Source organism: Musca domestica, unplaced genomic scaffold (assembly GCF_030504385.1).
Source record: "Musca domestica strain aabys unplaced genomic scaffold, Musca_domestica.polishedcontigs.V.1.1 177, whole genome shotgun sequence".
Classification (NCBI taxonomy): domain Eukaryota; kingdom Metazoa; phylum Arthropoda; class Insecta; order Diptera; family Muscidae; genus Musca; species Musca domestica.
In genome coordinates this window covers 841,399-867,455 of record NW_026712235.1, presented here as the reverse complement: position 1 = coordinate 867,455, position 26,057 = coordinate 841,399, and the positions used below count along the sequence as shown (strand labels likewise).

Sequence of the window (26,057 nt, the reverse complement as noted above, 5' to 3'; positions counted from 1 at the left end):
ATATCTTCAACCGACTTCGGGTTAATTGTGCCAGTCCAAATGACCTGAATTTTTGTACATAAGACCGAATTCAGTCTAGAAGCAAGTAAATCAGATTTGGAGAAAATCGGTTAATATATAGCTATAGCTCCCATATAAGGGTTTCATCCGAATTGGTATTTTAAGTCCCTCACATTCGTAATATGCATTCGATAACAATGATATATGGTACCAGATTTCAGATAAAGCCCAGAAGTACCTCGGCCAAATTTTATCAATATCGGTTCAGATTTGGATAAAGCTCCCATATACAGGATGAGATTAAAAAACTTCAACCAACTTTAAACTGCTGTCACTTCTAAGCCACTCGTCCGACAGCTGTTAAAATTGTTCCAGTGACAGCTCATTATTGGTTTACAAGCGTACAAAAGTATTTCGGTGAGAATTGTCCAGAAAGAAAGTTATTCGTGATAGAATTCAAGCGCGATAGTGTGATTTCTTTATATTTGGCTAGAAAACCACAAATGGCTATCGTTAGAGGAGCACTCCTGCATTTAAATGTGAATAAATCTTTTGGGTCTCGTACCATCGTTCGTTACCGTGATACTGGTAGCGTAGCCTGACGTCAAGGAAGTGGACGGAAGAGAACAGCAACATCAGCAGAAATGGTTCGAAAAGTAAAGAAGCGACTTGATCGAAATCCGCGTAGCAGTGGCCGAAAAATGGCTCGTGGGCTGAAACTATAACAATATTCCATTCGACAAATATTGAAAGATGAGCTCGGGGTAAAGCCATTGAAATTCAAAAAAGTGCAGAGAAAGTAGACTCAAAAGGGCTAAAGAGTTGCATCGCTTGGCCGAAAGTTGTGAACTGTCGTATTTGGTTTCCTCCGATAAGAAAACATTCGTTGTCCAGCAGTTTATTAATCGACCATGGCATCAGAATAAATGCTGTATATTATCTCGAAAATATTCTGGAGGGTATAATAAAGCCTTGGGCACCCCAAAATTTGGCCGCAGACCTTGGACATTCCAACAGGAAACAGCACCATAGCACACAGCACGCGCCACCCAAGAATGGTTACAAAATGAGGTTCCTCTCTTCATTTCCATCGCACAATGGCTACCAAAATGTCCAGATACCAATCTGGAGTATTTTGGAAAGCAAGGTTGGCACTAAAAAATACCAAAGTGTCGATCACCTCAAGCAAATGCTTCGCCGGGAAGGGCCAAAATACCGCTGAGCAACATTCGGGCAGCGTGTAACGGTTTCATTGGACGTTTGAAGGCCATAATGATGAAGGCCATGGGTGACCAATTGGAGCAAATCTAAACTTATTCTAGAATTTGATGCTATTTCCGACATTTTTTGCTTTCATTCAATAAAACTTAAAAAAATGTAAAAATTATAGCGTTTGACTTTGTTGCAGGTTTTTTTTATCTCACCCTGAATCTTCAACCGACTTCGGGTTAATTGTACACCAAATGCCCAATATAAGTCCAAATCACCTGAATTTTGGAATATCTGAACATCAGTCAAGAAGCAAGGATATATTCTTCATTCGATTTGGTGTTTAAGTTTCACACATTCGTAATATGCCTTCGACAACAATGATATTTAGTATCAGATATCTTATAGAGTTCGGAAATAACTTTGCTACATTTTATCGAGATCGGCTAAGAATTGGATATAGTTCCTTAATACGATTTCCGGTTTATTTTGCAAATAATGGCTAATATCAGCCCAAATGGAGTGAGTTTCCATTTAGTGGAACTCTTCTCCGGTATAATTTTTTTATTCCTTCTCGAAGTGATATTATGCACTTTATAGCAATGTTATTTGGTATAAAAGATAAAAATATCTCCGTCAAATTTAGTAAAAATCGCTTCAGAATTGGATATGCCTCCCATATATTAGCTCCCTCTGAAACCAAATTATAACTGCTCTAAAGCCTAATGTTGATAGGTGGCATGATCTACTTCAAATAAATTCTTTTGTTAAGGGGGCTCTACTAAGTAAGCATAGTGGTGTTGGGTATAATATGGTCGTCCCCGCCCGACGTTTGACTTTTCCTTACTGGTTTAAATTTGTTAATATTATTTACATTTTCATTAATTTTTTATCTTTTATTAATTAAATCATTATAGATCCGTCATTATCTATTACTTATAATTTATTGTTTTTAATTTTTTTATTAATTTTTTTTTATTTTTTAGGTCCCAAATATGTTCCCAGCTGCTGTTGGTTGTCATGTTCGCCCTGGTACTTGTAATGGGAAGGCCACAACTGAATCGCTATCAACACATTGCTGTCATAGAAAATGATGCCTGGGAACAGACTCTGCCGGGAGAGCTAAGAAATCCCTTCTATAAGACACCAAGAGTACGAAATGCATTGGCCAAATCATCATGGTTTGGACCAGGCGAAACACCGGTAATCCATATAAAATGTTATTTTTAAATATTTAAGTTATCTGCCTAATAAAAACAATTCTCATTCCAGGTTCTCGATAGAGATGCTGAGAAAATTTCCCGACGAGAAATCTACAATGTTTTAAGTCATGCTGGTCTCATAGAAAGAAGAAAGTTTTTCTAAATTTCTACCACCTACAAAGCAACGAGAAATAGAAGCCATTAGAAATATAAATTTTTGTTAATTTGTGAATAATTTTTTTAAATAACATTTTTTGTTAATTTGTGAATAATTTTTGTTTTTGTTTAAAAAAATAGCATTTATTTAGGAAAAAACTTGATTGTTTGATTTTCAATATTTTCTTAATTGTTTTATATTCATTCCACTTTGTTGTTGTGCATACAACATTTAAACAGCATATAAGGCAAATTGCAAATGTACATAAATGCAATAAATCATTTAAAAATATGTATGCTTATTTTATAAAAAAAAAATATTAAAAAAAACTTGTGAAATAAATTCTCAAAAAACAATATAGAGTCATTAGCATTTAAGACAATTAAAAAACAAAATAAAAACCTAGTTTCATTTTCAAATCTAAAACAACATTCGGTTTGGAGGGTATGTGTTTGATACATAACTCTAAAACTCTATGGCTACCATTTGTTTTGCTACATATCTTAACTTAGATTCCAAATCATCGTTGGCGGGTAATAACAGCGAATCGTCACGAGTGCCACCTTTTGATTTCTGTTTACGTTTCAGCTCTTCGGTTTTCCGCAGTAGATTTTTGCGTAAATTATTAGCATTGGTGGCAGGTGATTTCGCATTGCCATTTGTCATTTTTACATCACCATCTGCATCGTCACCATCATCGTCATCCGAGTGGTTACTACTGCCAAAGCCATTTGTTACACCATCACCATTTAATCGTGTCGTCAAGGCATCATTTATGTCGCCGTTAGTATCATCATCGTCGGTGGAATTCTGATTAACCTTGCCGTTGGCAACGGGCTTAACCATTGATTTGACAAATTCTTCACACATCAGACTCATCGGTGGCATGGTGTGTGTGGACATCTCAATGAGCTGCAAAAGATAGAGAGAGACACCATATGAGAATTTTAATTAGATTTTTGTTGTGCTTTAAAATTTTGTAACAAAATAAATTGAATATTTTCTTGTTAGAAGTTCATATTCTTGATAAAAAAAAAGTTCTGGAGGTTAAATTGAATGCCATCGACTAAAATTTTGATTTTTAAATTTTGAATGAAAATTTTGTAACAAAATAAATTGAATATTTGTTGTTAGAAGTTCATAATCTTGATAAAAAAAAGTTCTGGGGGTTAAATTGATTGCCATCAAGTAAAATGCTGATTATTAAATTTTAAATGAAGAGACTGCTCAGAGATATCTCTTGAGTTTTGCGAGCCGCGATAGATCATTGATCACAGATACAATGATCACTGATCTCAGATCAGGGGATTATTGATCTCAGATAAACCGATCACTGACCACAGATCAAATAATCACTGATCTCAGATCAATGGATTTTTGATCTCAGATAAATTGATCATTGATCACAAATCAATGGATCTTTCATCCGAAATCAATGGATCATTGACCTCATATCATAAAATCATTGATCTTAGATTGATGGATTGTTGATAATGGATCATCTACCACAGATCAATAGACCACAGATCAAAAAATCATTGATCACAGATCAATGGATCATTGATCTAAGATCAAGGGGTCACTGATCTAAGATCAATGGATCATTGATCTTAAATCAATGGATCATTGGTCGGAAATCAATGGATTATTGATCTCAGATCAATCGATCACAGATCATTGATCTCAGATTGATATATCATCGATCACAAACCAGCTGATCATTGATCTAAAATCAATGAATCAATAAATAAAATCAATGGATCATAGATATAAGACCAATGAAAAATTTATCACAGATCGACGGATAAGGCTATTGTTGATCTAAGAAATGAATCACTGCCCTTAGAAAAATGGTTCATTGATCACAGATCAATGAATTAATGATCACAGATGAATGGATCATTGATCACAGACAAATGGATCGTTCATCTGAGATCAAAAGGTCATTGATCTCGGATCGATGGATTATTGATCAGAGATCATCTATCTCAGACCTAAGGATCATTGATCACAGGTCAATGATTTATTGATCTCATTTAAGCAAACTCTGAACACAGATCAAATGATCATTGATCACAGATCAGAGGATTATTGGTCGCAGATCAATAGATCATAGATCAAGGGATTATTGATCGCAGATCACGGAATTATTGATTTGAAATCAATTGATCGTTGACCAGAAATCAATGGATCATTGGACGTAAATCAATTGATTATTGATCTCAGATCAACCGATCACTGAGCACAGATCTTTGACCTCAGATCATCATTGATCATTTATCGCAGACTTTGGGATCATTGATCAGAGATCAATGGATTATTTATCGCATATTAACCGATCACAGATCAAGGGATAACTGTTCACAGATCAAGAGATCATTGATCAAAAAATTATTGATCTCAGATCAATGGATCATTGACCACATGGTAACCGCTCCACTCGGAGACCTATAGGTCCATTGTTCATCCTAGAAGAATATTAAGAAAAAGGAGGAAGAAGTTTTTGATAGAAGAGGTGAGTATAAGAGATACAGTTATAGAGTGTGATCTACGGCTGAGGAGTTTGCCGTGTCGTCTTTAGCCACTTGAATCTTCTGGCTAATTGAAATATTACTATAGGGTCAGTGTTAGAAAAAGAAGACAGATCATGTGACACTAGTTCTCCCACCAGCCTGTGTCTCACATTAATGAGTGCTGGGCAGTGGCAGAGCAAGTGTTCGACTGTCTCGATTTCTTCTTCATCTTGACAGATCCTATAGTAGTCAATGTCGTCGCTGTCCCATTTCGAGGTCATATCCCTCACTTTACAATGACCTGTGATGATATCCACCACAAGTTTTAGATCAGGTTTCGACAATGACAGTAGCGACTTTGTTCTCTTCTCTGAGAGTGTGGGCCAGAGAGAGTGTGGGATCCTAGCCTGGGTAATTCGTCTGTAGTCTCGTTACCTGGGATGTTACAATGGCCAGGAACCCAACAGAGCTTGATGGACAACCCAGTGTTTTCCAAGTTCAAAACAGCCCTAGACTTGATAGTAAAGGAATTTCAGGCCTTCAGTCGACAAATATAGTCACCGGGCCGCTGACCTCAGTGTTCCTCGTGACCAGCAGGTCTGTGACCTTTTTGAACGCAAAGATTTCCGCCTGAAATACGCTACAGTTGTTTCCAAGCTTGACACCATCTCCCGTACCACACTCCATCTTTGAACCGTCCATCTTTGAACCGTATGGGCCCAGGTGTCTCTGTTAGGTATGTGTATGTAAGGTGGGTCGAAGCTCAACCGTGGTGAAATATAGTCACTCGTATTGGCTACCACTCCCACATTTCTTACACGTCTTAGAATCGCAGAATGTCCAAAGGGTTGACTGAGACATTCGTTTAGTTCTCTGAGTCGAAGAACACTCCTGAATGCCTGTTCCTCTACATAGATACTCAGCAGAGTTAAGCCCAGTAGAGTATCCAGTGCTGCTTGAGGCGTGCTCCTGAAAGCACCCGTTATTAGTAGGGATGCGGCTTTTTGAACTTTGTCGGAGCTATAATGTTAATGATGTTAAAGAATTGACCATTTATCCCTGTAGTTTTTACAAATAAATAAGAAAATAAATTTATTTATCCATTGTAAAAAAATAACCGCTTTTCATATTCCATTCTCAAAATATCCTTTGTCTGATGATGACGACGATGATGGCCATCACATATCCATGACCAACGATAATTATTATCATGGCAATAAAATTCTTAAGAAAAACAAAAAATTAATTGTAATTTACATACGGGGTCATCTATGGGGGTCCTCCCTCCCTCCCCTCACACTTACAGCAGCACATGGCCTGAAGTAATGCCCGGCCATAAAATGCTCTCATCAGTCAGTCAGCCAACTGGATACGCTGTGTGAGTGTGTATCATTAAAAGTAATTAAATCAAATAACATGTCTTACAATTAGTCACTTTTCATTTTGGAGGCTATATAAAAATATTTAAATACAACAGCAACAACAACAAGAGCAACATGAGCAAAATAAAACAATATGTTCTTGCAAGTGAACTAAATTCAACGGGAAATTTGTAGTCTGGTCTCTGTCACAAAACTCAACCCAGCTCGAGTTTACAAAAAAAAAAATAATACATCTTTGTGATGTGAGCTTTAACAGGCCGAATGTAGTTTTAACAGGTTTTCATTGAACAAAAAGTAATGGCAACGATCAAAACACACACACACAAGAGCTCAAACAATTTTTGAATAATTCTTGAAAACAAAAATTAATAATAATAATAATTGTTATTTTTCATGGAGTGGTGGATTTTTTGTTATTTAAATTTCAATTGCAAGTAAACAAAAAAATAACTTTTGTTTTTTTTTTTTTTTTCATATTTTTTGTTGATAAGTGGAAATTTTGTTTTCGTTTCGATCTTAGAGTACTGACAGGCTACTATCTGTCTGGCTTTGCTGGAAGTCTACAGAAATCGATTTTCTTGGTATCTCATCATCGTCATTTCAATGTTGATGTGATTCAGTGAATCAGTAATGTCCGCATTCATTGTATAAGGTATTCGATCTTCAGAATCCGCTGTCGTGCAATAATTTCCGCACAAACAAACGGAAATTATTGCATGCTAGCATTACACAGAGAGTTCACGTTTCTTGGATTCCAATTTTTTTATTTCCCATAGACCCTAGGCAAAATTTATTAACATATCAACGAATCACCAAGCCATATGAAGCTATTCATTCATATCATAGGGGGCAGTGAAAGGTCATCAAATAACAAAAAAGAGCTCGTGTTCAAATTATTTTCTTAAAACTCAAAGATTGTCGAGAGCAACGACAGTCTGCCTAAAAATAAATCTTTCAATTAGCAAGAAACTCACCCAAAACATAAGCACACCCCCAAATCTCAACCTCAATAGGTCAAGAATTGTAATTTTGGAATTTTTTTTTTTTTTTGAGGAAAGTGTTTTTTATTGTCATAGCATATCCGCCAAATGAAAGTTCTTCAGTTTCGTTTTCAGCACATTTCCTTGTGCGTTTCCCCAGTAGCAGATGATTTGGCTACGGTTCAGTCAACTCATTAATTGTGATTGCGTTTGAAGATTACTCTGATCTTGAAATACAATCAACAACGAGAGCTTTTGTTTTTGTACAAGAACGATTCTGATGGAAATCACGAAGGCTATATGTGGGGGAAAATATCAACAACATCGAAAGAGATATTTATTTGACAACAAAAATTTACAATTGGTCAAAATGACGAATTGGATAATGAACATTGATATTCGGTCAATGAACAACATGATCGTGTTTACTTGCCAAAGAGGACAGCTGAAAATGTGCACCTTCGGTTGGCCACCAGAACTCAAGTCCCGGCCATGGTGATGGGGCTCGTATTAATCGACCGTGGCATCAGAATAAATGCCGAATATTAACGCGAAAATATTACGTATTAAAGACTTGGGCACGCAAACATTTTGGCTGCAAACCTTGGATATTTCAACAGGACTCAGGATGCGCCACCCAAAAATGGTTACAAAATAAGGTTCATCGCTTCATTTCCAGCCCTCTACGGCGACCAAAATCTCCGGATACCAATCCGTTGGACTACTGTGTCTGGAGCATTTTGGAAAGCAAGGTTGGCACTAAAAAATACCAAAGTGTCGGTCACCTCAAGCAAGCGCTTTGCCGGGAATGGGCAAGGTGAATAGTAACATTTGGAAGGAAACGAGATAGACCAATAGTTCCTTTTGGCGATCTCCATAGAATCATATTCTGATTACGATAGAGATCAAATTGTGAACAGTTTATTTTTTTTTTTTTTTTTTTTGTCCAAGGAAGAACCTTACTGCAGTTGATTATAGTCGTTAGAAATTTACATATGCTTAGTCCAATTAGGTTGGAGTATACGATCATGTTTCGTAGAAGATCTCTAATAGCATATGTATACCCTCAGCCATAGGGCTACAGAGGAAATATATCATTTGATACGGTCAAAACATATCTGGTCGAAATAACTGTTTTAGACCTCTTTGGACTAAATCCGTTTCAGGACATTTGGAGTCGATCTAGCGATGTCCGTCCGTCTGTGTGTCTGGCTGGCTAGTGAGCACGATGACTCTCGAAGGGAGTATCCGTTTTGGTCCAAACTTAGTACATCGTAATATTTTTGCCAAACTTAGATCGAGTTCGGATGGGCAATATGGGAGTGGAGTCGAAATTAAAAAAAAAAAAACAAATTTTTTGCACAGAAAGATAAGCTATTATCCGATTTTGCTCCAACTTTGCAAATCTTAATATTTGCGTCATTTCTAGTTCAGGCGCGAAAATGAACAATATCGGTCCACTCCATCAAGTACCTCCCACAAAAAGGGTAAAAATTTTGAATAATTACAACTCTTATAAAATTTGATGTAAGAGTCCGACTGTCTAAAATTCCACAGATCCCAATATTTTTATCAACCCAAGATATGGTGTTAAGATGGAATATATCGGTCCGCTACTTCTGGTACCTCCCCACAAAAATTCGAAATTTTCAAAAAACATATTTTCTGCAAAGAAAGATAAGCTATTATCCGATTTTGCTCCAACTTTGCAAATCGTAATACATATTGGCGTAATTTCTAGTTCGGGTGCGAAAATGGACAATATCGGTCCACTCCATCAAGTCCCTCCCTCATAAAGGGTCAACATTTTGAATAATTACAGCTCTTATAAAATGTGATGTAAGAGTTCGATTGTCTTCAAATTTCACACTTCCCAATATTTTTATAAACCCAAGATCTGGAGTTAAGATGGAATATATTGGTCCACTCCTTCTGGTACCTCCCCCACAAAGGGTTGACATTTTGAATATCTATTAAGCTCATAAAACGAGAAATTAACTTCCGATTCCATTCAGACTTGGCACATCTGAATATTTCTATCAACCCATGATCTGTATAAAAACGGTAGAGATCGGACTATTTCCTCTGGTACCTCCCCCACAAAGGTTCAAAATTTTGAATATCCATGAAGCTCATAATAAGCGAAATTAACATCTGATTCCATTCCATCAACACAAAATCTGTTATAAAGATGTTGGAGATCGGATCTTTTATTTTGCTACCAGCCCCATATAGGCTTCAAGATTTTGAAAAACGATACGCTCAAAGAAAGCGGAATAGGCATCAAACTCTTCTCAAATTTCACACAAAATCGATTTTCTTGTAATTTTGCCCATACCGATATTTTTATCTGTATTTTATGAAGACAGAAAGTGGAATACTTCGGTCGACTATATCTCGTAACTCACGCATGTGTGAAAGAAGTAGTCGATATAGTCCAAACCTGTCACGTTTCAATATTTATATCACATTTAGTTAGGCCCGATACGAAATGGACAATATTGTTCCATACATTCGGAACCTACTCCATAGAGGGTCAGCAATTTGAATTATGATAACAGAAGTCAAAATATATTTAAATAATGGAACATTAGCTTGGGGTATACAACTGATTTTGCTTGGGGCTTGTTTTCATAGATTTCAACTCCTTTCCGTCAGTAGATAAGCACAGAACTATTTTGAATCAATAGTCCCCTGTGCGACATTTTTTCGGAGAGGATGGACCAAAATTGATATATGATATCAAAATTGATGAATGATATCAGGGTCCATCTGCAGAAATCATGAACATTAAACGGGTAGATTAACAAACGGACATGGCTAGATCGGCACCAAATGTCTTGCAACGGATTTTGTCTAAACATATATAGGAGCCCTAATTCATTAGCTCATTTTTGCACGTATCGAAACATATAAATCCTCTTTGACTATGATACTCAGGGTATAATTATCATATTCCTTATTTAACATGCCACAAATATTGCATCAGAAGTTGTGCATGACAAGAGATAACACTGGCATTTTTTGTTTTGTTACGTTCCAAAAGTGTCTGCAATACCCTGTTTTTATTAAAAGATTAACAGCTACAACATAATTGCTATCCATATGTCCCACTTTTGAATTGGATGAAAAGTAAATGTGAGCGGCGGCGGCATTCCACACACACACACAAATTTTGTGGCGCCCCCATCTACTATTCAATTATCTCTTGCTCCGTAAAAAAAAAAACCAAATTAATTGAATTTGCCTTATAAAAGAACGCGTGTTGCACATTACATGATGGTTTATTGGACACTTAATAACGCTCCAAGAAATATGAATGAAAACATGAATTAACTCTAAACAAGAAGTGGGCCGACGAGAATGCCATCACACTAATTGTGCCATGATAGAGACATGTAAATCAACATTGCGGGGGAGTTCGACTGTTACATTGCTATAAATATTTGACAAGTGAATAGATAACAGAACCAGGATAGTCATTAGAATGCTATAAATAAAACTTACAACAACCTTTCTAGTGGCCAAAAACAAGAAATGTTTCCTCGGGGCACCTGCATTGTGTGGTGTTTCAAAAAAAAGCATTTTCTGTTTTACAGTCAATAGTGGTGTTGCAACATGCATGTTGCAACATAACCCAGACAAACATCATCCCCAGTAAGATGATGAGAGAAATACAGGGAGAATGCATTCATCCAGTTGTAGCCGAATGTTTCCCTGTTCGTGATTCATTTGAGAAATCTAAGTCTCATTCCAGATACATTTGCTGCATGCATCGGATAGAACTGCTATTATTTGGTCTGAATGCTGTGAGTTTGTTTCTAACCAAATTATATACTCAAACAAACAACATAAAACCGCCGGCACACGACTCTAGAACAATCCCACACTCACGCGACACAACCGAGGCCTACAATACAGGGGTGGAACATTCAAAGGGCCTTTCGAAATACAATGATTAATAAAAAAATGGAAAAGGCAAATTTTAAAATTTCAATTATTTCAGAATCAAAGCCATGAGTTCGAAGATGATTTTAATATGCATTAGGACTATAGTACAGACGATGCACCATATTTCCATGTAAGATTGAACAGATAAAGAAGTCGTAGTTTAAAGTTAATAAAACTAAAAAACTTGTGATGTTTGTAATTTGAAGAGAAACGGCTGTTTTTTCGGATTTTATTATCGTTTTGGTTATTCAAAACTTTGACCGTGTGGGGAGATACTAGAAGGAATGGGCCGATATCTACCATCTTTATAACAGATCTTGTGTTGATCGAAATATTGGGATGTGCCAAGTCTGAATGGAATCGGATGTTCATTTCGTGTTTTATAGGCTTCATGAATTTTCAAAATGTTGACTCTTAGTGGGGAAGGTACTAGAAGGAGTGTACCGATATACTCCATCTTTACACCAGACCATGGGTTAATAAAAATATTGTGATGTTTGAAATTTGAAGAGAACCGGATGCTTATTTCGGATTTCATGATCGTTTTGGTTATTCAAAACTTTGATCCTTTGTGGAGGAGGTACCAGAAGGAATGGTCCGACATCTACCATCTTTATTACAGATCTTGAGTTTATCGAAATATTGGGATGTGCGAAGTCTGAATGGAATCGGATGTTAATTTCGTGTTTTATGAGCTTCATGAATATTCAAATGTTGACCCTTTGCGGGGGAGGTACCAGAAGGAGTGGACTGATATATTCCATCTTCACACCAGATCTTGGGTTAATAAAAATATTGTGATGTTTGAAATTTAAAGAGAAACGGATGCTTATTTCGGATTTTATGATCGTATTGCTTATTTAAAACATAGACCCTTTGTGGAGGAGGTACCAGAAGAAATGGTCTGATCTCTTCCACCTTTATAACAGATCTTGAGTTTATCGAAATATTGGGATGTGCCAAGTCTGAATGGAATCGGATGTTAATTTCGTGTTTTGGGAGCTTCATGAATATTCAAAATTTTGACCCTTAGTGGGGGAGGTACTAGAAGGAGTGGGCCGATGTATTCCATCTTGGCACCAGATCTTGGGGTAATAAAATTATTGGGATGTGTGAAATTTGAAGACAATCGGACTCTTACATCACATTTTATAAGAGTTGTAATTATTCAAAATTTCGACCCTTTGTGGGGGAGGTAATTAATGGAGTGGACCGATATTGTCCATTTTTGCACCTGACCTAGCACTGACGCAAATATTAGGATTTGCAAAGTTGGAGCAAATTCGGATTATCGTTTCTCTTTCTGTGCAGAAAATATAGTTTTTGAAAATTTCGACCTTTTGGGGGGAGGTATCGGAAGGAGTGGACCGATATTGCCCATCTCCGAACTCGATCTAAGTTAGACAATAATATTACGATGTACCAAATTTAGATCAAATCGGATACTCCCTTCGGGAGTTATCGTGCGCACCAGCCAGACAGACGTACGGACGGACATTGCTAGATCGACTCCAAATGACCTGAAACGGATTTGGTTACAAGAGACCTAGAGTCTCAAACCGTTAAGTCGCTGAGGCACGTTTTGGCCGTATCAAATGATATATAACCTCCTCTCTAGCCATATTTCTGAGGGTATAAATAAACACAATTTAAAAAAAATATCCGTTTCTATTTCGATATTAATTCGCAAACATATTTCACATATTTTCCTAGAAATAGCTCAATTTTGGACCGATCTCATTCGACAGGTTGCTGGCTAGCTGGTGGGTTTACCAGTTCACTTTTTGATATTGTTTCAAAAAATAGATGTTTGATCCCTTGAATCCCTTCAAATTCAGATTATATGAGTTTAGAGGACAGCTAGTGATCTCTGAATATTGTGGTGAAAATCGGTACAGATTTGAAATGTGTTCGATTTGTGATTAGGTGGTGAAAGATAGCATAGGGCTGTTACGATTTTCTGCCTTTTGTGAGAAAAACTTTTAGCCTTCGACTGAAAGGTTCTTTGATGTCGAAATTCTGTTCCCTCACTTTGTCGAGCCATCTATTTTTTTATTATTATCTTCCTATGACGACCTTCCGCCAGCACTTCCAACCCAATGATAACTGTAATAGCCTTTAGACAATTTTATAAAAAAAGGTTCCACGGTTCGTACATGTTACAAAATCATCAAAATCCATCCATTTTGAGAGTTGAATACCTACTTATGACATGTATAAAATCTACATCTGTGACAGAACAAAAAAAATCCTTGCCAAATTTTCCACCAGAATTAAATGTAAAATGCTTCTAAAAGTGCGTTGTCTCCGCCGGTAGTAAATTTGCAATATAGGCCTATTTTTTTGTATAATATCCATATTACTGTAGCAAATATTTTTTGAAGATCCCTGTTTCATATTCCAGCTGATATAGCCTTCCAAAAAAATCAATATGGATATAGGTAATTAAATTAGCAATCTCGAAAGTTCTACTTTCCTTTTTTTCTATTTTAAACCGTTAGGATGTCCGATTGATTTGGTTATAATTTGACTTTTCATCATGATGTCAATGATCGTCAATGTGATGATACTAGCACGTTATCAAATAAGAAATGAGGTTTTATCATATGTCAATTCTAATGTCCCCATGCTCCAAAGCGTTTCTTCCAATATGTAGTTAACAATAGAGAACCTGCTAAAAAAAGATAATCAAACATTTTATAATTTTATATTCTAATTAACATACAAGGCGCCCCAGAATCTTAAGGCCCTTCTATTCCTGTTGCCCTCTCGCCAACAAATTCCATACAAATGTTGATAACAACACTACCAACCAACCAGCATGTTGCTAGTATTTGAGTACAGCATGAAATACTCGTGTAGCTGTATCCATCCCCCCAACAGCTCGGCTGGGCTAGTGGCGCTTTGCTCTTATTTTCAGTTTGTGTTTTTGGGGACGAATATAAAATCATCTGCCAGGAATGATACTCCGGTCAAACGAAGAAACGAAACGGAACCGAACGCAACGCAACACAACCCAACTCAACTCTAGGCTAACAAAATTGCATTGCATTGTGAGCGCGTGTTATTATTTTGCTCGTTTCGAAAACAATCCAGACATTTTATAAAAAAGGCGAGCGAACCAACAACCCCAAACAATAATAACAAATTTTTACTTCCGCGTGTAAACAAAACAAAAAGCCGGACTAAATAAATAACACGCCTTTGAGGAGAAATTAAAAACTATTTTCAATTAATTTTTTTATAAATTAAAACAAAACGAAGTTTTAAAGGACTCAAGTCATCATGCTGATGAAATGGTTACGAATTTTAATGCGCCTATTGATGGTTGCCAGTGTCATTTTTATCCTACTGCCTGCTACCGTTCAATGTGGACCCGTGCCAAAAGTCAATGAGGTAAAGTGAAGAAGTTGATAGCAGCAGCAGCAATTGCAAGAAATCCATTTTATGGCGACAGCATGGCTAGTTGAAGAAGATTTTGTTGAATGTGAGGCAATTTAAGTGAATTAAAGCAATATATTACACACCGACGAGAATATAAATTGCTATCAGATGCAAGTGAAACCTATGAATATTTAATAAAGAGCTACATATAAGTAGTATTTCAAAATCAAATTAAAGAATAACATATAAAACGTCAATTTGTTTGTAAACACAAAAATTTTAAATTTTGAAATGCCCCTGCTGGATATTTTTATTCTCCGAATGAAGAATTACTTTCTCCGCTTTTTTTGAAACACTCCAATTGGATTCAGGAAAAATACATTTTGTTATTTATTTCTCAACAACAGCTTATTTGCATCCAAGCCCTTTAATTCATTATATATAGCATCTTTAATTTACCTGTAAAAAACACGAAGAATTTTCTATGTCAGAAAAATAAAAAAAAATCTGTAGCTTCAAATCTTCAATTCTGTAGCTTCATCTCTTCAATTCTGTAGCTTCAACTCTTCAATTCTGTAGCTTCATGTGGATCAATTTCGTGGGTAAATGTGACTAGGATTATCCAAATACCAAGTATCGGTGGATATCCTTATATGTGCGCTATAGGAAAACGTGGACCTAAATATTTAATGTTTCACCACGGGTGCTTGACTCCTTTATGAACTACAAATACCAATTTTTAGACAAATCCTTGGGAAAATGTGTCAAAAATCATCAAAATACTGAATATCCGGAGGTACCATTATGTGGAGGCTATACCAAACCTATACATACTTTGTTCCACCACAGCAGCTAGAACCCATTACGAACTACAAAAACCCATTTTTGGACAAATCCGTGGAAAAATGTGGCAAAAATCATCAAAACACCGAATATGGGGAGGTACCTTCATATGGGGCCATACAACAACGGGGACCTATTTTTTTATACGAATGCACCCCAACGCCCTTACGTAGGGATCGCGTACACATCATGATACGCACAATGTTACGCCACCGAAGCTAGAACTCATTATGACTTACAAATACACTTTTTTAGACAAATCCGTGAAAAAAATGTGGCGAAAATCATCAAAATTCCGAATATCGGGACGTACCGTTATGTGGCGGCTATACATCATAGATACAATACATGTTGTTCTGCCAAATCTTGAACCATTACGTCAAATAATGTGGGCTTTATCGTGACTTCAACAGACAGACGGACGTCGTTAAATCGACTTAAAATTGTATGCTGATTACATACTCTATGGGGTCTACTACGAATATTTAGGTATTTTACAAACGGAATGACAAAGTTAAAATACCGTCCTTTTCAAGAAATTTCCATATTATCAAACAAGGGTCCTTTGGTGATGGGACATAGAAACCTTAAACTTACTCTCAGACGTAGGTTCCATTGTTCCATTTCTATATCCTACCTGTACTTCTTCTTAGTAGGATGAAAGGGCCAAACGTGTTCGATTGAAACACCTAACCATAGTGGGCTATATTTAAGGGCATGACAAATCATGAGAATAAATGACCAAATAATAAACAAATCGATTTTTAAAATTAGCCATTTAATACAAAAAATGGTCGATACTATCCTGATAGGCATTGACTCTATAGAAATCAAGACTTGTGTCTTTCCTAGTTCTCCCTTTGTAATCTATAAAACTTCTAGATTTGTCTAAAACCTTCCAAGTGGCCTGAATTCTAAAAAAGGCTTGAATAAAATTTCGAGTTAAAGTATCATTCGTAGTATCATCCCAACCGAATTATAGGCCTCAGTATAGGGGCCCCAAAGTTTTCTCTCTTTTCCCAAAGCTTTTTCTTTCTAGGGGAGATGACAAAAAATTTACAATTCATATATTGAAGTGTGTCAGGTCTTTCCTTCTTCTTTAAAATTATGATCTTTTTGCGAAAGGTACCGGAAGGTGTGGACTGATATATATTCCACATGTGATCTAGACATAATTCTGACAGAAATATTTGAAGAGGGTCTGTGAATTATTTCGCATTTTATAAGAGTTATAATTATTTAATATTACGACCCTTTTATGTGGAAGGCGCCGGAGGGAGTGGTCCAATATTGTCGATTTTCCATTTAAATATTACAATCTGCGAGAGCAGTTTATTCGAGATTTATTTATTTATTATTATTATTTTTATTTATTTATTTTTTTTTTTTTTGAAGATTTTGACTTTTTATGGAGGAAAATGATCAGTGATTTTTTTCCATTTAATAAGAGGTATAATTATTCAACATTCCGACACGATTTACCACTCGAAGTAAGGCACTGTGGGCCTGTTAAATGTGGTATTTATACCCTACAACACTATGTGTTGGGGGTATTATAAGTTTGATTGGGCCAAAAATTATGTAACACCACGAAATATTGATTTCCCACATAGGAAAGTATATATGGATCTTCCTATCTCGCCGAGCTGAGTCGATCTAGCTATGTATGTCCGTCCGTCCGTCTGTCCGTCTGTCCATGTTAATTTGTAATCACTCTACAGGTCGCAATTATGGTCCGATCTTCACGAAATTTAAAATGGAAGTGGGGCTAGGGTCAGAATAGAACCCTATTTCTTTTGGTGATGATCGCATAATATTTAGGGGTTGAAATGGACCAAAAACTGAAAAAATTCCTGATTTTGCACTTGCTCTACAGGTCGCAATTATAGACCAATCGCCGCGGAATTTCGCATGTAGATAGAGTTTAGGGCTGGCAAAAAGCGTACCCATTTGGGTGGTCATCGGATAATATTAAGCGGGTAAAATAAACCATATCTTTTTTGTTGAAAAAATTCAAAATTTTTCATTAAACCGCGAATATTTTAAATCCCGGCGAAATCACAAAGCCATGACAAGGTTACTTCTGATCTTTACATTGATGTTAACATCCAACAAAACGGATATATAGCAAAATATGTGCGATATTGATGTCTATCAAAGAAGATATGCTTGAAAGATCACTTATATGTCGAGAACGGCTGAACTGATTTCGACAGTTCTCATTAATTCAGAATGACCTCTTGGCAGGAAAGAAAAAACGTCTAAAAAATCGCATAAAAATATCTCTCTAAAGATGAAAATATTGATTTTGTAAAAGTTTCTTATATTTTTTCAATTTTGTCATATTTTGGGCATATTTTCATTTTGAATTAAACATTTGGTAATATTTCTACAGCTAACAAAACTAAGTAGTTAGGATATCAGGATATCATATACAGATCGCATTTATGGCCCGATCCTTACGAAATTTTGCATGGAGATAAGATGAGGGTCAGAATAAAAGCTTATTCTTTTTGGAGATGATCGCCATATATTTAGGGGTTGAAATGGACCAAAAAACTGCAAAATTGTCAGCAGGTCGTAATTATGGGGGTTGCCGGACATTGCAAAAGCCAAGCAGTTTTGGATGGTCATCCAAAAATATTCAATGTGTGAAGGAGTTTGCCAACTTTTGTAGACAAAATACGAAAATGTCCATTCCAGTGACTTTTTGGAGAATTCACAAATACAGGAAAGACGCACTTCTGACTATTTCGTTAACGCTGATTTCGTTGAAGAATATAGTCAAATGTCTGTATCTCATATAGATGCGTTTCAGTCAAAAACCCATAATAAATGTTAATTTTTTGCCACTTCTGAGAGATTATAGGTCTTTGGGAAATATTGGTTCCAGATCTAGGAAGACCATTTACGTGCAACATCTACCAATAAATTGGAAATGAGGAAATTAGTTTAAGTTGCTATTATTCGAAAATTAGAGAACGAAACCTGATGGTTTTCTTTTATTATTTGTCACAATATCTTGTGGAATTCTTTCGAGTATCTCGCCTATATAAACTGTATCGTTTATTATAGTGTTGTAGGGTATTCAACGGTCGGCCCCGCTCGACTGTAGCCTTTGCTTACTTGTTTTAATTTTCTTTTACCATGTGTAGGGGTACCATATATTATATTGATGTAAACTTGACAGAAAAATTAGGAGGTGCAAAGTTTGGACAAATCAACGAAATGATGTATACACTCTGTAGCCATGTGTCGAACTTGCTATAACCCTAAGCCCACAAACTAGATTTATAACCTAATCGGTTATCCGCAAAACCGAAATTTGGAAGTTCCCTTATATTTTAGGCCTTTATCTATATTGAATCTTGAAATATCAAGTTGAGTTGATTGAAAATTGGTACCGAAACCTTCAAATTGCCGAAACTCAAGGTGGTACTGTTGTATGGGGCCAGTATAAAAAGTGGATCCACACTGGTTTTTTTCCTGCATGTAAATCCAATCAAAAATTACAGCTGATTTTGTTGAAAATTGGGTCCAAAACCTTTAAAATACCAAACAAACTAGTGGCAATGCCAAAATGAGGACCGTTATTATTCATTTTTCATATTATTCAAGCTTAAGAAAACTTTGCCAAATATTTAAATTGGGTATTTATCTACAAGGACTATTATAGTTTTGAGAAAAAAACTTAACAGCTTACTAGAGATTATCTTGATGACGAATGCAAATATAATTGTTTTTTTATTTATCGAATACAATTGTAATAACTACACATTATACTTTTCCAGACAATATATTTAATAATATAAATAATTTATAACACTGCGTCTTTTCAATGTCTACTCTATTTTCAGCACGAAATGCTAATGCCCAAAGTACCACAATGGCATTGTTTGCGTTACTTTAAACATGACGTCCTAATGATGAGGCGCTGTCGTCATTTAAGAGTACCGACCGCACCACGTTTGGGTGATGTGAAAAAGTGAGAATTACATTACGATACGAAACCAAACAAACACACGCACTCATATTTTACAAAATTCTAAACAAAAATTATGCACAACTAGATAATCTGTAATTGGTAGCAAAATTTTAACACAAAATCGCCGCATAAATGATTTTATTTCGATAATTGAATTTTAATTTCATTATTTTGTTTTTCTTTTTGTTTTTTTTTTTTCTTTCGATTTTATTTTCGTTTTTTCTTCTTTCGATTTTATTTTCGTTTTTTTCCAGACTCAGCCAAAGTTTAAATTATAATTTCGTTAAAACCTCAGATAACAACAAGACACCAACTACCAACAGCAAAAACAGTTGATTAAATGTTCCCAAATAAATTTTGGATTAAAAGAAAGTGTTCCAAAGAAGTTCCCTTTGCGAAATGCCTTCATTTTATCTTGTAACATAAAAGTTAGTAGCAACTACCATGGTATTCATTTATAGATCCCAAAGAATTTGTATTTGTAAAGACATGAAACAAAACTTTTATGCCTTTGTACTTCATAGATTTAAGTTAATGTTTTTTGTCGTAGGTTATAAGTTGAATTAATTTATTTGAAAATAAAGTGTAAATGAAAAGAAAGAAAATGTATTTTAATTATTGGGATTTTTTGGAACGCACAAGAAAAAATTACCAATTATAGCCGCATATTGAAAAAAAATATATGTTTCAAACGATGATCTTTTTGAAGGTCAAAACTTTCTACTTTTTTTAAACTGATATCGACAAGAAAAAGCCAGTAAGTCGGACGGGACCGACTATATGATACCCTACACCACTATGCATAGACTCAAAAGAGTTAAAGATTTGCTTCGCTTGGCCGAAAGTGGTGAACTGCCTAATTTGGTTTTCTCCGATGAGAAAACATTCGTTGTCCAGCAGTTTGCAAACAAACAAAATTATGGTGTTTACTTGCCAAAGAGGTCAGCTGAAAATGTGCACCTTCGGTTGGCCACCAGAACTCAAGTGCCGGCCATGTTGATGGTGTGGGCCGCCATAACAGCCGATGGTCGCTCTCCGCTCGTATTAATCGACCGTGGTATCAGAATAAACGGCGAATATTATAGCGAATATATTCTGGCATGTGTATTAAAGCCTTAGGCACGCAAACATTTTGGCCGCAGACCTTGGACATTCCAACAGGACTCAGCACCATCGCTCTCAGCACGCGCCACCCAAGAATGGTTACAAAATGAGGTTCCTCACTTCATTTCCAGCGCACAATGGCCACCAAAACCACCGGATACCAATCCATTGGACTATTGTGTCTGAAGTATTTTTGAAAACAAGGTTGGAACTAAAAAATACCAAAGTGTCGATCACCTCAAGCAAGCGCTTCACCGGGAATGGGCCAAAATACCGTAGAGCAACATTCGGAGAGCGTGTTACTCCATAATTCGTTACAAAGGTGACCAATTCGAACAAATCTAAACTTATTCTAAAATTTGATGCTATTTCAGACATTTTTTGCTTTCATTTAATAAAATTTAAAAAAAATAAATAAAAATTATGGCGTTTGACTTTGTTGCAGTTTTTTTATCTCAACCTGTATATGGGAGCTATATCTGTACCGATTTTCTCCAAATTTGATTTACTTTCTTCTAGACAAAATTCTGCCTGATATGCCAAAATTCCAATGATATTTTCTATTTGGTGCATAATTAACCCGAAGTCGGTTGAAGATATATATAGGAGCTATATCTAAATCTGAGCCGATTCCCACCAATTTCAAAAGGGGTTCGTCCTTGGACCAAACAAGTATCGTTTGGAAAAGTTCATCTCAATCGGATAATAAAAGCGACCAGCATTTTGTTCACAAAAATATATGGACAGACGGACGGACGGACGGACAGACGTACTGACATTCATAAATCACTCACAAAGTGATTTTATGAAGATCATCAAAAGTAACAATGAGGCCACCGAGATTTTGTGATTTTACACCTCGATGTTTTTTTTTTTTTTTTTTTTTTTGAGGCCACCATATAGATGAGACTTACGCCAAAATCCCAGAGTCGATTCAAGGTCATCGTAGGGCTATCGAGGACATAGGGCAGCCACATTCCAATTAGGTTATGCAAAATTTCGTGAAGAGGATGTATGTGGTAACCAAGTCTGTATGTGGTGGCCATTATTCGGCTTTTTCACAGTACAATAAAAACAGACCTCATTCCTTTTCGATTGAATTGGCCAGATGACGGAAAGTACGCTCAATAATTTGTGAATTGGAGGGAGGTCAATTTTAAAGTCGATTTCACTGCCTTAGGGAAGATTGACAGAATTTCATGTTCTGAGAGAGACCATGGGCCATTTATCTATAAAGCCGCAGGAAGAGCAAATTGTTAAAAACTTGTATCAATTCCGATATTTTAGATGGGGTCTTTCAAAATGTTATCTTGGTTGAAGGACTTTCTAAAAATTATCTTGAAACTTTCTAAAAATTATCTTGAAACAGAGTTTAGACACTTATCGGTATACAATGTCTTCCAAAATTAAAATTTCCATTTCAATTATATGTATATTTTCTTTAAAAATGTCATCTTAGTTTTTTTTAAAAAATCGTCTTGAAACAGTCCAAGCCCAGTATATAGACACTTATCACTAAACAATATCTTCCAAAATTACGTTTTCCATTTTTTAAATATAACATCAAAAATTTCTCAAGCTGACTTACCGTTTTCACAGCTGTCTTATCGGAATTTCCCAATACCAAAGGACCAGATTGTCTACTAGAGGTAGTATGTGTTTCCGAAATGGATTTAGCAGCAAATGTACCAAACGTAGAAATTTGCATTGATGCTGATGCAGCTTTATTGAAAGTAATGGGAGGAGGAATATCAAGATGTTTTTCCGTGGGTGAATTCAAATAAATAATTTTCTACAAAAAAGACATGTTTTTATAAACAAAAAAACTAAGAATATTAAATTAGCAAAATATACCTGATCATCTGTTAAAAAGTACAAAGTAGATTGAGCCTGCCAATCTAAATTAATGGAACGTTGCTTGGGATAACGTCTGGGTATCCAAGCCATGCCGTACAGTTGGGGCATATTGCGACGTTGATAGATGGGCAAAGGAACATTTGGTTGGAAAATGTGTACTGTGTTGAAGAAAAAGAATTTGAATTATGAGAATGGGCTAATAGGAAGATATTAAATAAATCCTAAACTTACATTCATCATTGTTGGTCACAACGGCCATAAGATTAGTTTGAGCATCAAAGGTAACATGTTTTGCACTCAATTTCAACACAGATTGCAAACGTAATGTCAACAAATTCCATATAAGTATGCGACGTTCAGTGCATACGGCCACCAGATGTCCATATTCACCGGCAGCAAATTGCACATGCTTTATTTCTGCAATTGTGGGCCTTGGTGGATCCGATACCACCTTATTTACAATAGGTTCCTTTTCCGTATTCTTCTTTAAGGGTGGCTGGGTATTTTGATCCAGGTTCAGAAGGCTCAGTAGAGGAACCAAATTGTTGGTAATTGCTACATCATAATTACGCTGACGTTTTGTGTGTTGTTCCAAACGATATTTAGCCTTGAAACGTTCACTCTTGGTCATGCGATGCGTTTTTCCGTACAATGTTTGTAAACGTTTTTGCTTTTTACGTTGACCGATGGAGTTTTGTATATAATCAATAACCTTTGTAGTCATTTGGGGATGAACTTTACAACCAATTCCCAATTTTTGATAAATCATAACCTTTTGGAAAAGATTCAATTCATGCATTTGTAAAATTCTTGAATATAAAGCCATTTTTTGTTTATCATCCAATTTCCCAGCCGGTTTCAGATTTTCTTCAGAAGATTTGCGATTATCTTCTACGGTTTTCTGCAATTCCTTTACCAAGGTCTCTTCATTCAATTCCAATAAATTTGAAAATAGTTTCATTAATTTATCACGCTTTTCTTTTAGATCGACTTTAGAGCCGTTCACATTTTTTGTGGGTAGCCGAATTTGGGCTTTCGTAACGCAACCATCCATGCCATTGGCCCCCGTTAGGGCAGCTTTCAATTTCAAATCCTCCGATTTGTAAATACACAAAGTATTGCCATATCCAGCAGCCAGCAATGAACCATCTTGTGAAAATGATATAGATTCCACTGGTAGATTTCTATAGGAAGTTTGTGCTATACAGAACCAGGATTTGCCTTCCTTATAGATGCTATCGGAATCATCTAAACACCACATTTTAATGACATTATCTTCGCCCACTGTGGCACACAATAAATTATCCACTTGATAGTCATTGGAAAATTCTATAGCCTTGAAACCACCTTCGTGGGGCAACTCAATGTTGGTATTTAGGGCATAACTGAAAAATAAGTATAATTGTTAAATATGCTAAGTAAGGTGTTAAGATTTGGTTTATTTACCGTTGAGTTTCCTCTTGATATTTCCAAAATTTTAAACGTAATTCTGGCAAGTGTTCGTTGTCATTAAACACTTCGCCAGTTGCCAGCCAATCAATATTAAAAGCGGCCTTTGTTACACGTATGTCATACAAAATACGATCACTTTCCGTGGACAGCAAGTTTTGATTGACAATATTCAACTAAAATCATAGCAAAAACCACAATTAAAAATGTACATTTCTTTTCTAAAATATTGCCAAATTTACGTACATTGTAAAGGAAATTCTTGGTATAGGTATTGTAGAACTGCAAAGAACCTGTACGTCCATTCAAAACCAAAGTATTGGTACGAGGATTTAAACGTAAGCCCACTGGGAATTTACTGTTTCCCGTTTTATCATCCACAATATAAGTGAATTCTTGAAGATTACTTAAAATCTTGTTCTCTGTGCCAACAAATTGTACACCATTGTCAACTGTGCATACGGCAATTTGCGCGTTGTCAGGACTAACAACTACATGTTGTATCTTCGATGAAATGCGTGGTAAAAATTGACGGTATTCTGGATTTTCTACATTCCATTTTACGAGTACAGCTTCCTCGCCACTGCTGAAGAAATTTGCACCAGACACAGTAAAGTAGATGCTGGTAACTTTGGTGTGATGCCAATGATAAAGGGACTATGGGGAATATAATTAAATAAATTAATTTTAAATAGAAAGAACTTATTTCATAGTTTTAAATTCTTACAGTTTTCACTTCATGCTTGCTGGTAAATTCACGCCATAGGAATACTTTGCCAGTCTCATCACCAGTGGCAAAACATTCTTCTTTTGGATGTTTTTGCAGGACGGTAATAGGAACTTTATGGGCATTATTAAATCTGAAAAAAAGAGGAAAAATTTAAACTTAAATAAAAAGATTTACAGCCGAAAATGCTCGAAATAGTCGCTTTTGACCCCCATTAAGATTTTTCCAATCTTTCCTCGCATTTAGATGGGTCAATCCTTTCTCCACCAAGAGCTTTTCTTTCTTACACATATTTCTATACTTTGAAACTTACCTTTTAAAGCTCCAGGTTTTGTAGTTGACGAAATAGACATAATAACCCTGGACGATTACCAAATTTGGAAAGTTTTTGCTATCCACTGCCATTAAAGGTGTCCTTGGCCTGAAAACAGACACATTTTAACAATGTTTCTCATTACAAATTGAATTGTTTTTACTCACGTCAGTCTCATTTGCATCGGTACCGGTACAAATTTACCGCATGTACGATCAAGAAGGCGCCACACACAATTACTCTTCGGTACTTTCAAGCATACAAAAGCATATGGCAATGCGGAATTACCCCACAAATTTAAAATCTGGAAATTTGTAACTGCACCACCATGGCTACAATTCATGTTCATTTGGATATTGCTTTTTAATTCCCCAGTTTTCCATTCCCACGTCAATATCTCCCCTGATTGACTGCAGGCCACAACAATATCTTCATTGTCCAGTTCATAGCAATAATCGACTAATGTCGTCGAGGCACCCTCCAATTTGCGTACCAATTGGCCAGATATTGTGGAGTAAACATTAATGTATTTTCCCGACAGGAATAGTAAATGCCTGCAGATGAAAGGAAGTTAATGGAATAAGTTTGTGGTCTTTAGAATTGGAAACTTTGATAAACTTACTCTCCAGTATTGCCATAAATGGGAGGCTTCTCAATTATATTACCCCCAGTTAGCTGTTCGAACTGCAGACGATCCTCGTTTTCAAAATTCATCGTGCTGGTGCTATTTTCTTCCTGACAATCGATGTAAGTTATTGTTATGGCCTTGCGATGTTCCAAGGCGATTATAAGTGCGATTTTCTGGTGTAGCCTCCAACTTGAGAGGAGAAACGGTTTAAATGTGAGTTATAAAATACCAAAAAATTAATTATTTCAACTATTTTTGATAGGTTTTTAGTGCAAAATTCCGTCTTCCTCCATCTATCGCCTATGACCGCACGTGTTGATAATAGGGATAGCTAAGTCTACTACTGACTTATCGATAACTCCGATATCTTAAC

At 36.0% G+C, this 26,057-nt stretch overlaps 3 protein-coding genes across 3 annotated transcripts in view; 2 read left to right on the top strand and 1 right to left on the bottom strand.

Moving 5' to 3' along the window:
• The window catches only part of LOC131801814 (uncharacterized), a 35,892-nt gene extending 33,278 nt beyond the window's left edge, over positions 1 to 2,614 (top strand). Inside the window, exons 3-4 of the mRNA XM_059120780.1 lie at positions 2,196 to 2,412; positions 2,482 to 2,614. Coding sequence (XP_058976763.1) covers positions 2,196 to 2,412; positions 2,482 to 2,574 — 310 coding nt within the window. The 3' untranslated portion in view covers positions 2,575 to 2,614. The remainder of the gene's footprint in view (positions 1 to 2,195; positions 2,413 to 2,481) is intronic.
• Positions 2,615 to 2,731: 117 nt separating this feature from the next.
• LOC101895376 (uncharacterized) lies at positions 2,732 to 26,008 on the bottom strand. Its single transcript, XM_005184191.4, has 10 exons — positions 25,679 to 26,008; positions 25,224 to 25,610; positions 25,057 to 25,164; positions 24,744 to 24,876; positions 24,263 to 24,673; positions 24,014 to 24,192; positions 22,799 to 23,952; positions 22,565 to 22,725; positions 22,299 to 22,502; positions 2,732 to 3,480 (listed from the first exon to the last, which is right to left on the bottom strand). Exons 1-10 carry the CDS (start codon positions 25,768 to 25,770, stop codon positions 3,034 to 3,036), a joined length of 3,276 nt encoding a protein of 1,091 aa, XP_005184248.2. The 5' UTR covers positions 25,771 to 26,008; the 3' UTR covers positions 2,732 to 3,033.
• On the top strand, positions 14,228 to 20,147 carry LOC131801815 (uncharacterized). Its single transcript, XM_059120781.1, has 3 exons — positions 14,228 to 14,790; positions 19,479 to 19,606; positions 19,861 to 20,147. Exons 1-3 carry the CDS (start codon positions 14,680 to 14,682, stop codon positions 19,940 to 19,942), a joined length of 321 nt encoding a protein of 106 aa, XP_058976764.1. The 5' UTR covers positions 14,228 to 14,679; the 3' UTR covers positions 19,943 to 20,147.
• Positions 26,009 to 26,057: the final 49 nt, after the last annotated feature.

Bases quoted from the DNA above. Each gene is read 5' to 3' on its own strand.
- LOC131801815 (XM_059120781.1), top strand. From the start codon at position 14,680: ATGCTGATGAAATGGTTACGAATTTTAATGCGCCTATTGATGGTTGCC. The intron at 14,791-19,478 runs GTAAAGTGAAGA...CTCTATTTTCAG, and splicing joins CCGTGCCAAAAGTCAATGAG to CACGAAATGCTAATGCCCAA. The intron at 19,607-19,860 runs GTGAGAATTACA...GTTTTTTTCCAG, and splicing joins CGTTTGGGTGATGTGAAAAA to ACTCAGCCAAAGTTTAAATT.
- LOC101895376 (XM_005184191.4), bottom strand. From the start codon at position 25,770: ATGAATTTTGAAAACGAGGATCGTCTGCAGTTCGAACAGCTAACTGGG. The intron at 25,611-25,678 runs GTAAGTTTATCA...TTTCATCTGCAG, and splicing joins ATTTATGGCAATACTGGAGA to GCATTTACTATTCCTGTCGG. The intron at 25,165-25,223 runs GTGAGTAAAAAC...GTCTGTTTTCAG, and splicing joins CCGATGCAAATGAGACTGAC to GCCAAGGACACCTTTAATGG.